The sequence below is a fragment of the Pezoporus occidentalis genome, unplaced genomic scaffold (assembly GCF_034315485.1).
Source record: "Pezoporus occidentalis ecotype Australia unplaced genomic scaffold, CSIRO_AGI_Poc_V1 ctg160, whole genome shotgun sequence".
Taxonomy (NCBI): domain Eukaryota; kingdom Metazoa; phylum Chordata; class Aves; order Psittaciformes; family Psittacidae; genus Pezoporus; species Pezoporus occidentalis.
In genome coordinates, this window is record NW_026913426.1 from 844,405 (window position 1) to 859,871 (window position 15,467).

The window sequence follows — 15,467 nt, forward strand, 5'->3', positions numbered from 1 at the left end:
AGATAACACTTTAAGGATTTGACCACCAGTTCACTGACCCACGTATGATGTACTACATGATTTTACAAGCAACTTTAAGACCCAACTCTTCATGCAGAATAGATTGTCTTATAAAACTTCACCTGAGGCAGCAACTCAAAGCAAAATGAGCCATTTCTGAAGCCCCAGCTCATTTTGCATTCCAGAGGAGTCTCTGATAGAATCAATTAGTAAGTTTAATTATTGTTTTAAGAAAACAAACACAAAACCAAGAGCCCAGAACAACCTAAGTCTTCCCAGACCAATTATCCATGCTAAATTAAGACATTAGGATGCTCGCATATGTTTCTCCAAAACAAAATGAATGGGAGGAGATAATCCTTTGGTGAAAACTCATTCCTTTCCAACAATTTTAGTGGCCTTAATTTGAGGTTATTTCTGCTTGGTAACAAGATCAATCATAAGCTCCACAGCAGACACATTGGGGATGGGTGAGGAGTTTAAGTATTTAACTTCATTAGAGCTTTGTCTTCCTTTATATGCATTTACATCTAATCCGTTGTTTGCAACCCACACAGTATTTAATAGTTAAAGTATCCTCACCCATGCCATGTTAACTGCAAAGTAATCAAAAGCCTGATCCTCCTGCCAACACCATTTTCTCTAGCAAAAGCGTTACAAATCCTCATTTTGTGACAGAATGCCTCCAAGATAGATAAATATCTGTCCTGGATAGAAGTGTTAGTGGAGCAAGAGCCATGGAGGCAAGTATTATCATTCTGAAACACAGGATATACATAATAAAACTATTTATTCACCTTCCTTGTGGCTCTTACCCACCAACCCTCACTATCTCCATCAAGGAAGTACTGTAAGTTAAAGACTCTTCCACTGAAGGACAACATTCCCTTGTTTCAATATGGGTACAGAAAGCAGCACAAGGCCCAGCTGTAACCTCAAGAAACCTTATTAAAATTTAATCTCACCTCAGGCCTAGGAACAAATAATGGAATCCACAATGACACAAACATAAAGACTGAAAAGGTACAAAATAAAGAGTCCAAGGTGCAAGTTATCAAAGACCGAGCTGGCTATGTCAAGAGCAGCAGAGGTTTTTGGTTTGGTTTTGCTGGGGTTTGGGTTAGGGTTTGTTTTTTTTGTAGGGTTGGTTTGTTTGTTGATAAAAAACACAAGAATAAAAAATTCCCTCCTTTGACTTCATTAAGAAAAGGCTCCTGAGGTCTCTGGTGAAAACAGCAATGACAGACATAACGATGGAAGCCACATCAGAGAGACTAAGCCAGAGAAAGTTCAGGCAGCAGGAGTAAGCAATATATTCAGTGGGTTTAGATGAGAGGGGAGAGATTGGGCAGGTCTGGTGGAGAAAAACCCATGAGCTACCCACAGACACCTACCTGCAGGAAAATAAAATAAGACAAGGCTTTCCTTTGCAAGTCCACAGAGGGCTTTGTACTTGAACCAGAAATATAAACCAATGTCCAAGTTACCTTACAAACCAAACTCTGAAAACCATGAGATACACCAGCAAAAATCTACAAGCAGGCCTAATATATCAGAAGACTTTTGCCAGAAATTACATTTACTAAAACATGTTTTTACACCATCACAGTTCTAAAGTACTAAGTTTCAAATAGTAAGACTCATCTATACAAACCACACATGTGTATGTGTATATTTATGTACAGAAAGATTTAACCTATCTGAAATTCTCCTCCGTGCTCTGCTTTCTGTGTATAGAATAGAATCATAGAATAGTTAGGCTTGGAATGGACCTTAAGATCATCTAGTTCCAACCCCCCTGACAATAAAACTCCTTTTCATCTCTTAAAGCAATTGGTTTGTGTGGAGCCAAACCAGACACAATGCAAACAGTTCCCACACCAAAAGCACTTCCACTCAGACTTACCTGCATTTCACAATCTGCCCGAAGATTGAGCTCTTCGCAGCATTCCCTGGATACCCTCAAGAAGATATAATCTTTTGTTTTCTCCTCAATAGCTGCTTCATAAACCTTCTCTTTGGTTCCTTGGGTCTGTGCTGACTTCTCTTTAGTGACAGGCAATAAATAAACAGCGTTGACTTTGGTCATCACCAGCCGTCCAGCCAAAGTGTCTTCCGAAAGCGTTTCAGTGAGCTTGAAGCGGCCAAAAAGTTGTCCGTTTTGGGCGTACTTTGCACCTCCAGAAACACCAGTGAGCATGAAGCTTGCTACTATCTGCAATTGCACTTTTATGTTGAACCTAAGTAAGAAAGCATCGAGTCAGTGAAGGAAAGTCCTCTCACATTCAGAAATTTCATATATTGAGACTGAAGACTCAGTCACTGCCTTGCATTCTGAATGTGTAACCTCTGGACATGAAGTATAGCAAATCTGGCCCTCCCTAAGTATATAGCTGTTGGATGTTCACACATTTTCCTTTTGACTATAGCCTATAAAACATATATTCGAAAGAATTAACATCTTAGAAGCTTACAAAAAAGACCTTCACAGGAAAGAATCAAAATACTAGATAGTATCTGAGACCAAAAGAAGTTTAGGGTGAATTAGAGTTGTTCTGCATGTCCCAAAGCAGACAATTTCTATTTAAATAGTTTGTAGGCTTATGTTAGGTATTCAAGGAGAGATGTGCAGGCTAAGAACAGAGGAAGATCCTATTTATTTCACTTATTTCTTCCAGGCTGCACACCACAGAGGGTAATTTACATCTCAAAAGGTAAATGGTATTATTATACCTATAATACAGAGGGACCAATTAAAATTTCTAGGGAAAAAATAAATCAGAACGTATGCATTACAAGAAAAATTTATCTGGAATTGGGGAATAGCATCCCATCAGCCATATAAATCATCTGTCCACAGAATTCCTACTAGCAGCAAGTTCCTCCTGCAATCACAGATGTACCAAATTCATTCTTAGAAGTCACATGCAGAGCACACTGGAGTGACTTATCAGCACACTTCATTGACCTCTCACCAATACACAGCAATCTCTTCCTAGAGTGATGGGGTTTGTTTTAAACAGATTGCTTCAACCTGGGTTTAGAATAAAGGAGGTAACAGTTCTGTCACACTAACAACATTCAGTGTTCTCAGTAATTGTTTCTTGAATTTGCAACAAATTACGGGGGGGGGGGGGGGGGGGGAGGGGGGGAATGAAAACCAAAGGTTTTCAGAAATGTAAAACATAATGGGGAAAAAAATAATTCTATTACAATAATTTCCAAACTGTTTTTATCAGTTCTTCTTATAAGATTTATTTTAACCTAATAGACTGGTTATTTATCATTTAACGCCTTTAATATCAATCAAACGCCTGTAACAATAAAAATCCAACATCTGAGCTCACTTGGTAATTAAAGATCTACCAAACCAAAGCTATTGTTTTCATATCTGGCAAATCATGGGTGTTGCACAAAAACTGCAAGTTTGCCCCCTCGTGGTACTTGCTTCTCTGCAGAACATGGGCAGTAAATGAAATCCAAATTTCACATTCCTCCACTCAAAAAGCACAACATGTTTCTTAGTGAGCATGGATTTGTTCGGTCCATCCCTAACCACAGATGTTACTGCCCAGGTTACAGTTAAAGCAATCACTGAAAAGCATGTACTTCATTAGAATTAGGTGCAACCCAATCTCCACATGTGCTTAAAAAATACAAACCCAAAACTAAAGAAAAACCCAAGCTTTCTTCTCTATGAGTGCTGCACTATTCCAAAGGAGTTATCAGCAAGTTAGCAACATCTAAACCAGCTCATACCTCATGCAGATGACAGTTAAAATACTATATAAAATGTTTAACACAGAAACCAAGAGCTTGGCATTATTATTAAGATACAATCACTTGCAAGTGTGAACTGATTTTGTTAAAACTTTCCTAAAGTTGAATTCCTCTGCTGCTGAACGTGCTTCAGCTTGTTCTTAAGGTCAGATTTGCAAACACGTGCTGGAACACAGTATTACCAGTATTACCATTCTGAGATAAGGCACAAGTTAGTGTCTTCATGGCTGAACTGCCTCTGCTGTGCTAAAGGGAGTCTAAGGCTTAGAGAGTGTAAAGCAATTTCCAGTGAGCAAGCTGACACCTTCTGGCAAATTGTTAAACTACAAAAACCTCTAAGAATTAGATTTAAAAAATCAGAAGTTGCTTCTTTCATCCATTCCTCACCACTATTTTACTGGTTTATACAAAAAGAGGTTTTCAGTCAGGCTTATACAAATCAAACAAATACTTATGTTTTCTCTTAAGCACCACAAAAATCCAGCCTAATTGCAGTGCTAATGAAACCAGCTAAAAAAAAACCAGCCTGTTGCTCATATTTAAAACCACAGAAATTAAAGAAAGACTTCAGAAATCATAAATCCATCCAGTACCAATGCAAACAACAAAAAAAAACGCAATTAAACCCATTCTGAATAACACTCCATGTAACACCTTTCTTAAAAGGGCATTTAACACATTTGCTCGCACATTCACACATGTGGAGCTAAGACTGGGCATGCAGTGTGACACTTCCCTATGTATTGATAAATGTAATATACAGTAATGACAAAAGCAAATTTACTTTCCATCAAAGCCAGTGCTTTACGTTTTCACAGCCTTTAGGATAAATCTGCTCTACAATTCTGCATGGAAGGAGCTGTATGTCACACCACACACTCCTTAATGTCCATAGGAGAAAATACACACAGAGTTCCAGCCACTCCTACACTTATGTGTTTTTCTTTTGAATGTGCAAGAGAGAGAGAAAGGAAGGTCTTTAAAACCATCACGTAGGGCAACCCTTTCCCAAACCAGTATCAAGATCAACATTGTTTTGCTTTTCCTTTAGAGTATGCTTGCATTCAGAAACAAGACAGCACTGGCTCCCTTATTACTCTATTTTATGATGTACTAATGTGGAGTAATTTTTATAAACACCTCTGGAAATATTAAAATAACTATGATTTAAAGTAAAGCTCTCCAAGCCTATCTGGAATGAGCTCCCTTATCACTGAGTTCAAGGCTTTTAAAGCCATTGCAACCTTCCTCCCACGATTTTCAGTTGTTCCACTCAGATGATCCCACATAAAGGCTGAGACAGTGTTTTCCTAGAAAGTGAGAAATCATCAACATTCTTAAAACCCAACACTGCACTTCAGCCTGAACTGCAGACACTCGTATTATTCCAGTCTCATCTTAAGAGGCCACGCTGACAACCCTACTTACTACTGTTACAATACACATACACAAACCCATCAGAGAGCAGCAGCTCATCCACATTTTCAATCGTAGCACAACTTCAGAGGTACCACAACCCACTTGTGTTTGTATTTCTGGGCCCGTTTCTAGGCTTGCAACCCTGACGTTTCACTAGAGAATACCAAGTGTGTGATCTTAGCCGCAGAGGATCAGAAGAGTGTGCTAGTTTGAGCCTCGTTGCAATAAAGTGGGTCAGCTACAAGATCAAAAGAGTATTTCTGTCATCACCACCATCAAACAGAAGATTACAAGAACATTATTCAAACTTATTTCTATTAATCTGCTAGGCAGTAAAAGAAGAGCAATAACTTATCACTGCCCCAAATTGTCCAAAGGAGAAGCATTACATGCAGGATACACTTGCTTTTCTCTCATTTCTACAGGCACGCTACTTTCTGGTTTCATAGAATCATAGAACAGTTAGGGCTGGAAAGGACCTTAAGATCATCCAGTTCCAACCCCCTGCCATGGGCAGGGACACCTCACAGTAAAACATCTCACCCAAGGCCTCATCCAACCTGGTCCTGAACACTGCCAGGGATGGAGCATTCACAACCTCCCTGGGCAACCCATTCCAGTGCCTCACCACCCTAACAGGAAAGAATTTCCTCCTTAGATCCAATCTAAACTCCCCCTGTTTCAGTTTGAACCCGTTACCCCTTGTCCTATCACTACAGTCCCTAATGAAGAGTCCCTCCCCAGCATCCCTGTAGGCCCCCTTCAGATACTGGAAGGCTGCTATGAGGTCTCCACGCAGCCTTCTCTTCTCCAGGCTGAACAGCCCCAACTTCCTCAGCCTGTCTTCATACAGGAGGTGCTCCAGTCCCCTGATCGTCCTCGTGGGCTCCTCTGGACTTGTTCCAACAGTTCCATGTCCTTCTTATGTTGAGGACACCAGAACTGCACACAATGCTCCAGGTGAGGTCTCACAAGAGCAGAGATCCTTTGGGCAGGATCACCTCCTTCGACCTGCTGGTCACGCTCCTTTTGATGCAGCCCAGAATATGGTTGCTTTCTGGGCTGCAAGCACACACTGAAGCCGGCTCATGTTCATTTTCTCATCCACCAGCACTCCCAAGTCCTTCTCTGCAGGGCTGCTCTGAATCTCTTCTTTACCCAACCTGTAGCTGTGCCTGGGATTGCCTCCTATGAGGCGTGAGTGTAATTCTCAATGTGAACATTCACTCAGTAAATATACTGTTTACTCCTTTGCCATATTTCATAATGTTTCCTTTAAACCCACTTCTGTTTAAAAAGCCATAGAAAAGTCAACCTGATTATAAATATGTATGACGGAGAACATTACTGTATGCTGAAAACAGTGTTCAAGCATGATTCTTCCATATATTAGATTGCAGCTCACGAGCAGAGCACAGCAGTGATGAAAGATATGAAGAAAAATAGTTCAAATACACTGCCCTCCATCTGAGATACAAAAAAGAAACTGAACCATTTTTCAGCTGTCAAAGCATTAGAAATACAACCACTCATAGTATTTTCTTCCCAAATTCTAGAGAAGTGGTTCAGCTGAATCTCTGTATCTCCATGACTGTTTGTCTTAAAGACATTTCTGATTTGGGACTTACCTCATGGATAGAATTAAATCTGCTACTGAGTTAGGTTAAAGGGAAGTTACACCCTTTGACTGTCCATTCTGAGTAGTGCAACAGTTTAAAACTCTTTTGTACCACGTGAGTGCAGGCAAAATTGTGAACCACAAATATCAAACTGCAGAAAACAGCCCTGTGAGAGTCTATACATGGGAAATACACATCCTTTTCCTAACTCTGTATTTGTTTGTGCAGCTAATCCAGTTGGGTACTATGTACGTAGTACCTAAAGACAGAACAACACAAACGATGTATACTATGAGCCTTTTATTAGGAACTTTTATTCAGAAGCTCAGTTTCAGCCTATTTAGAGAATAAATACAATGAAGTCAGCTGCCACATCATTGTAAAATCAGAGCTTGATCCACACACAATTCAACCCTTTCTACAAAGACTTTGTATATTTCTTTGCTATAGCCTACTTTCACCAAGGAACAAATATATGGCTCTTATTTATTTTTGTATAGAGACAAAAAAAAAAATCTAAAAAAAAAATAAATTATTATCCAGATATTAACACAACATTCCTGTTTAGTGCCTCCATAGAGGCACTAATACATACTGTTTGTTTTAAATTAGTTACTATTTCCAGACTCGGACTCAATTCATTTCAAAGAACCAGGAAAACTCAGTACCTTAACCAAGCACGTAGATTTAATGACAAAAGTTGCCATCCTCATTTCAACAGGACACCAAGAAATATCGAAGAAATATGTTATAAAGGTATCACTTACTTGCTAACTTCCTTATACTGTGCTATTTCCTCAATATAAAGGAGGTCATGGAGCCGTGACTGATAGTTGGTCTTGGTCAATGATTTGTCCAGGACAGATTGTGTAAATAACTGGTCAGCAGACAGAGGGATTTGGTATCTGGAAAGAAGGCTCTTCTCCAATTCAGTAGTTTCATTAGGCTCAAATTCTACAATAGTCTTAGAAGTAGAATCCCAACGCTTAGCTGTGGTTAGTAGCTGTTGCCGTGCATGCATCAGGTATTCAAGATCTAGATGTAGACACATAACAGGGAAAGGAAGTAAGTTCAAACTCCATTTGTGCTTGGGTTTGATTTAAAAATAAGTAAGCTCTACTGAAAACAATCCTGTTAGAGACAATGAACGAAATGTAGGTAAAAGTCTCCTCTGCCTACAACAGCTTTAGTTAAGTTCGTTGTTGGTACTTACCATCCCTGTTTTTCAGGTATATACAAAGAATAAGCAGGGTCTCAAACAATATCATAAAATATTCTATAGATAGGAAATTAAATTAATACAGACAAAGAAGGAAAGCACTTATATTTTAATAATCACAAGCTACTTTGAAGGACTTGGCATCACAATGTGCTTTCAAAGCCTAATGGCAACAACATCTCACTTCAAAAATATAAAGGAGTGAAGAACCTTACAATATATACTATAAAATTTAGAAGGTAATAAAACCAAACTGATAAAACTAGCTGGTCAGGGATCATTGAATTTGCGAGAGTGTGAAAGCCTTTAAAAAAAGGCTGCAGACAGCTTTATTCTATAGCTGAATTGAGTTTGCTAGGCAAAACTTTGGCAATGTAACCTAACATATATATATAGTTAAATACAAAGTTAGTAAAATAAAAGGAAAATAATTTTTCAGTATATCCTCATTTCAGAGACCACATAGCTTAAATGAGTAGCAGACAAACAAGCATTGTCTACAGCCACCCAAAATATATCCATTAACACCACAAAAACACTATGACAACAGTGCATCAGTTAACAAAATTGCAGTTAAATTGCAGAGCTGAAAATATTTGGCATTTATAGTGAAGCTATGATATCTTAATGTATTATGTCTGAATAAGATTTAAGATGGGTATCCAGGATATCACACCAACGCTGAAAAATGTGCAAAAAAGACATTTTCAAATTCAAATTAGATACTTAACATCGTCTTGGCCGTCTTTATTCTAAGTAGAAGGAAACCAACATTTTAGGCAAAGAAATCTTAGTTCAGCTTGACTACAGCTACAGGAATGTAGTTTATTTTACTAATCTCATGTGTTCATCAACAAGCCATGCTTAAATATCTACCTCGAGCTTGAACCGTGTTAGTTGTATGGCAAGAAAAAGTCTATGTTTGTGTGGCTTCTGTGTTTGAAATCATTTTACCGTAACTGATTTCTCGTACTAACCATACCTCAGATCAAAAAGCTCAGTAATTATGCTGGGATGGAGTCCTTGTTTGCTGGAATGACAGCCATTTAATTTCCAGTACTTGAGAGGCTTCCACTGGAAGCCTGACACAAACAGTTCCTGGCACAGACTGTGCATACCGTGACCCTTTCTTAAAGAGCATTTTGTACATTCTCAGTGCACAGAAAGCTTCTCCGAGTTCTTTTTTTTTTTTCCCCTGGCAAATAAAGATTTCAAAATGCATAAAGGAAGCTCCTCCATTAAAATATTTTAACATTGACCTTTCTTTCCTTTTCAGGTAACTGGACAGGACCCTGAATTACATGGAACTATAGAGACTTCTTTTTCTATTTGAAAAGCACTTCCGTGAGATCCCAATTCATATATACTAAAAGAAACAATGGAATTGGACACACATCCAACAGTTATCCCTTTCACTTGCCTGCTTACACACTTCTTAGATTATCTTAGCAAGAAGCCCAGAATATTCTCCCTACCTTTATCTGTAAAGCACCCAGCACTCTTTCCATCTGAAACAAATATTAGTAAGAACCTGCTTGAAGACTTCAGTATCCCTCTGCACACAGACAAGCAGAATGTGAAAAGGAAGTATCAGTATCTAATGCTAGAGTGCTATTTCAACTTCATCCACCGCTTTCATATGGACTTGAGTATTCCTTGGATCTCTTTGGTTAGTAATTTAAGCCCACAAGGACCCAGACCACAGACGGGTTTGACAGTAACTCTGACTGTTATGGCTTGGTTCTCTTGATCTTAAACAGGTTTACAATAAAAGGACATGTATTCTCCACAAACTCAATGTCTTTGGAAGCCTGTCAGCTGTGGTTACCCACATCTTTAAATGGAGACCATATAATAGTTCCCGAAAAGACCACAGCCTTGCTTCTAAGCAGTTTCGCATTTGCAATGCAATGTCCTCAGCTTCAAGAGACATTACAGCTTGTACGGTCTTCCTGCTCTTGGCTACAAGTACTTGGGTCATCTGAAAGATCAGTTCATGATCTTTGGTATTTGCTATTTATAGTTACTTTTTGTTAATGTTGCAAATGTTAGCCTGTTCTTGAAAACAGACGCCAGGAACAGAAAACCACTATTTTCTTAGTTACATCTTTTTTCCTTCTTTTTCCTGCTTAGACCCCGGTGCTACAGTTCTGCTTCTTTTGTGTTTTTATCTCTCAAGATCTCATTAAAAACTACCACACTATCCCACCCCCTTGCTTGCTGCCAAGTGACACAGTGACCTACATTTAGCTCTCTTTACCTTTTAGCCATAAATCAAAGTACTTCCTTCTTTTTTGCACCTCTTCAAACATCTTTCAATTCACTGACATCTTCCTGATAAGAGTTATTTCAGGTTTGAACTGAGAGGCACTCATCAGTTTCATAAACAGAATACAACCCTTACAGTAACATAGAGTCCAGGGTTCTTTTTCTTGCAACACATGCAAAAATAAAGTTACACTTCCTTTATATTTTCAACATTTATGTCAACAGCAACTCACTGAGTTACAAGTCTACACTTTCCCTCTTGCTTTTGACAACCCTAGTCAGATATCAGAAGGGGAGGAAAATAAACCAAACAAAAACCCCACACACAACTCAAATAGTCTGCTTAAACTAATGAAAGAATTACCAGGTGTATTCTTACACAGAAACACTTCATCTCTTTAGCAACCTTTTTCTATGTTTTTAACATTTTCATCAGTACAAGAACAATTATAAACCCTTAAACACTTAAACTTCCAGTGCTGCCTTCAGACATAGAATCATATAATAGTTAGGATTGGAAAGGACCTTAATCATCTAGTTCCAACCCTCCTGCCATGGGCAGGGATACATCAAAATGGTTTATAAAATATACCAAACCAGAAATTCCCATCATTTTGTCAAGATTTAGGAGCCATAATAGTCATACTCCAGTGATCTGCCTTATTTACACCCTCTGAAGCTTTTGTCTACTATTTATATTCACACACATGATGAACATAAGATACAGTGAAACATACTCATTAGCTGTTAATACAGATGCTGTTCTGTCCATAACTGCAAAAGAGAAGACAACAGCATGAAATGTTTCTCTATTCCAAATAGAATTTTTAATACATTACCTTCAGTTGAAGCAGCATCAATCATTACTCGTTGCATGAGGACTGGCTCTAATCCAAAGTCAAACACAACAGTTTGGCGAAAAGTTCCAAAGATTTCTGTGTTAAATGCTATACTGACTTTGTATATATAATGATCTATTCCATTCTGGACCATCTTTCCTCCTATCCATTCCTGACAGTTTTCTGGAACTTCCTGGGATACCTGGGTAGTGCTGTCTCCAGCAGATATTGCAACGATACTAAAATGTGGGCGATGGGCATCGTAAAGCAATGCCACTCGATACAGCATTCTTGCAGGCTATAAAGAAAAAGGCAGAGGTTGAAATGACAGCACACGAGAAACCTGAAATTATTTCAGGACTATAATCACATGCAATCAGATAACAAGAGCTTATAAGAACTTCAGATTCTCAGAGCAGACAGGAGTCCTGCCTGCTTTCCAGAAACCTGGCCAGTCACAGAATCACAGAATCCCAAGGGTTGGAAGGGACCTCAAAAGATCATCTAGTCCAACCCCCCTGCAAGAGCAGGGTAACCTAGAGTACATCACACAGGAACCTGCCCAGGCGGGCCTTGAATATCTCCAATGTAGAAGACTCCACAACCCCCCTGGGCAACCTGTTCCAGTGCTCTCAGTACATGATCACCAGAGTTGCTGGGAAGACAGAGAGAAGGGATGGTGCTAGGAAGTTTCTCTCTTTTAAGAAGAATTATGCAATTGGAATCTTAATAACATAAAAGTTTATGGGTTGCATTCTAGTTATTACAGACTCATTTTCAAAAGATAAGTAGTCCTACCTTGCAAGTGAGAGCAAATGTCCATGTCTGATGGGACTTTTTGGTTGTGACAGTTACCGATAGCTCAGGATTATGTTCTACTCTCACTCCTTCTACACATTCACTAAGCTAGATTAAAACAAAAGAAGATAATGTTAAACTTCTAGAGGTAGTATCAAAATAAAAATAATCAGAGAAAGGTAGTAATTTTTAATAGGAAATGGAAAAAAAATGGTTTCCTACCTATCTACTTGAAGGACTGATGCAAGTCCTGTGAAGTGACTTTCACATTAATGAAAGTAAGTGCTAATTCAGAGAGACAAGCAAGCCAAATCTGCTAGGTCATACTATGTAAGTGAAGAATGTAACCATTTAAGGACAATTAACTGCAGGACTTGACTTTCAAAAACCAGATTAATTGTAAACGTTTAAAGCAGAACAAGATTTGTTTTGGAAAGAAGGATCTAATAAAACAAGGCCCGAAGACTTCAATTTCCAGAAGACCCCAATCTCATGACATCAATAAGACTACCAGAGACACCAGGAAACTAGAATGAGGCATTCTACTCATTAATGGACTTTGCAGAAAGTCTGCTCTTCCTGGATTTTAATCAACAATAGATGGACTGAAAACTCCTTAGGGTCACTGGTGAGTAGAGCTGGTCCAATGTGACAAAAACTTCCTTTGGTATTCCAAATGGCTGCTAAATTTGATCATATCCATACCCCACACTCTGGTATACAAAGTGTTTTAAACATTTTGGGGATTGGCTGCTCTACATACAAGTGCCTGCAGCTGCAGCAAAGAAAAGGAGCCATGCCCAAGCAAGAGTATTCTCCACCAAGCCTTGCCATTTATTGTTCCCAGTTTAGTAAGTTCTGCCATCTAGTCAAGGAACAGGAACAATACCATGAGACTTGGCTGACCCACCGTGCACTGGGAAGAGTAAATATGCAAAATTAATGAGCTGCAATTAACCTACAAGCTGTAATTCACACACTCTACTGAATTCCTGAAAAGAATGAGTACACTTGCAGATATCAGCTTAAGTCTCTGGTATCTTTGCAAAAAGACACAGGGCAGGATGGAAAGGGGAGCAAATCGGTTGGACACTTTCTTGGTAAGGAGAAATTCAACCAGCTCTGATATTAACTGCCAAAACCAGGCACATCTGTTAGTTTTAAATATGAGCACATAGGGAAGCAGTATATTTTCCTTACCACTTTCTCAGGAGATAACGAGTTCATCCATTTCTCAATCAAGGTTTCCATATAACTGCCCGAACACTGCTTGTTTTCCTTCTGCTGTTTTAATCTGATCAAGCGGGACGCATATCGTTTCTGCCATTCTGTTAGCTCTTCCTGGGAATGTGCTGAAGTACACTGCGCACCGTACCTGCAGATCCCTTGCTCTAAAAATCTACATAAAATAGGAAACACGATTAGGACTTAAAACTTCTTGTCTCCAATTAAAAAAAACAAAATTACCAAAATTATACTTTTCAAGCTTCTTTAAGTCTCTCTCACAGAACTGAAGGCAGTTTAGTTCACATGAACTAATCTGGAGATAAATATATATAAATATATATATGTATCCAGCATTTTGGAAGAGAGGCAGCAGCCTCTCGTGCACTGAAGCCTGGAAAAGTATATCAGATTTCTTTTAAATGTAGGGGACAGATGTCTTCTTAAGAGATCTCCAGCTTCAACGAGGAAAGAATTAAGGGCACAGCAATTAACACAATGAGATCATGGACTATCCCTGAAATGACTACACCCGGTATTAATATGAGTGAAACACTGTTCATCAGGAGCAAAGGGAAGATACAACATGAGTTCCTCCAACAGTTACGTTATTAGCTGATAAATACTCATTCAGCAGATTTTCCTAGAGCAACAGTGACATCACATGGTCCTTTCTACTAAATACACCTACACACACATCACCTCTCAAGGAAAAGGTTTAATCCTCTTCTTTGCAAAGGGTGTATCAGACCAAAAGGATCTATTTTTTGCAGAGGTAAAGGATTTGTTCAAGTATTACATTTTTAATTTAATGGCATGTGCTAATGCATCATTCCAAGCACTTATACACATTTAAGCATTCCAGTTCTCAGGATTTATTGCAAGTCTGGGCAAATGCCTCTAACTTGGGAACGATTTTTCTAATTAAACTTTGTATTAAAATTATAAAACAGCAGCAGCTGCACCTTCAGCATTCTTCAAAACTGAACCACTTAAAAAACAGATGACAAAATGAAGAATAAAATGGGAGGGGTAACTTCTGACAGTTCTAAGAGAGCAGTGGATATACAGAATAAACATCAGGCCAGGAATCCGATTTATTTGTTTTGCATAAGGAGACTATACAGAATTAATTTAAGCATCACATTTATTACAAATAAAGTCAGGCAGGATGGCCTCTGTCAGGATGTTAAGTTTATAGAAAGTTGGTAGACACACCTGTACTTAGATTTCATGTGGATATCTATGTATATAATTACACTAAGAATCTCTTCCTACAGTGGTGAGTTACCATACAAAAAAGAAATGATGCACCAAGAATCATACAGCAAGTCAGGACCCCACATCATTGATGAAGACAGCAGAAGGGGACCAGTGAGTGAATAACCTTTCCATAGTAAATGCATTATGTAATGTAACAATTAGAATGTGAACTTTGAGCTATGCTGACAAAAAACAAATAACACCTGACTGTGGTGTGAAAACCTTGCAGCAAAATTACCTGGATATCTAGGCCACCCTTGTATCAGTGGTTATCATTTGGCATACACTCTTCCTTTAAGAACTGTTTAAAGGTTTGCATGCCCAAATTGCAAGTAAAATAGCATGATATATATCATGATGTCACTAAAGGTGTTCTAAAGCTATACTCCTTATTCTGAATTAAAATATTTTCATTTTCAGTATTTTTATTGTAAATTTTCCAATTCACCCCTGCATTAGTATGCTAAAGTACAATTATGATTTTCATGGCCCAAAGTAAATAGAGGGCAAGCATAAAAAATTGTTGACCTGTTCTTATTATGAGGTTTAAAATCAAGTGGTTTTCCTTTTCATTATTTAACTGGAAAGCATATTACCTTAGCATTTGTCATCATTATGCAAGTTTTCCACATTCTCATTGTTCATATTTTTAACAGGCACTATTTTTTCCTCATTTTTAGTTTCTTATTTAATACCTCCTGCAATTCCATAGCTTCATTATCTAGAATAAATATGCTGTACTCCCACAGCTTTACAGCACACAGGAGGAAAACAAACCACAGCTTCAAGAATTCTTATTCAGTATCTGTAACTGCCTCCTCATAAGGAACTAAATTTCATGGTCAGAATGATACGGTCCACATGGATTTGCTGAGTAAGGCACATCCTTCTCACTGCAAGGGTTAACAGTGTGCATAAAGCTAATTACAGCTTCAGTGGAAAAATGTTTCAGAGCAAGGGCTGGTATGGATGTTACTCAACAGAAACATGGTATAGATGCTACTCAACAGACAATCATCAGGAACTAGAAACTGTAAA

At 38.5% G+C, this 15,467-nt stretch overlaps 1 protein-coding gene across 7 annotated transcripts in view; it reads right to left on the reverse strand.

The window, feature by feature from the left end:
* HELZ (helicase with zinc finger) overlaps positions 1-15,467 on the reverse strand; it is an 87,777-nt gene that overhangs the window by 45,346 nt on the left and 26,964 nt on the right. For all 7 annotated transcript variants that reach the window (XM_062612624.1, XM_062612623.1, XM_062612620.1 and 4 more), the window contains 5 exons: positions 13,143-13,341; positions 11,943-12,050; positions 11,145-11,442; positions 7,586-7,853; positions 1,907-2,240 (listed from right to left, as the gene is read on the reverse strand). In XM_062612624.1, the coding sequence (XP_062468608.1) occupies positions 1,907-2,240; positions 7,586-7,853; positions 11,145-11,442; positions 11,943-12,050; positions 13,143-13,341 (1,207 nt within the window). The remainder of the gene's footprint in view (positions 1-1,906; positions 2,241-7,585; positions 7,854-11,144; positions 11,443-11,942; positions 12,051-13,142; positions 13,342-15,467) is intronic.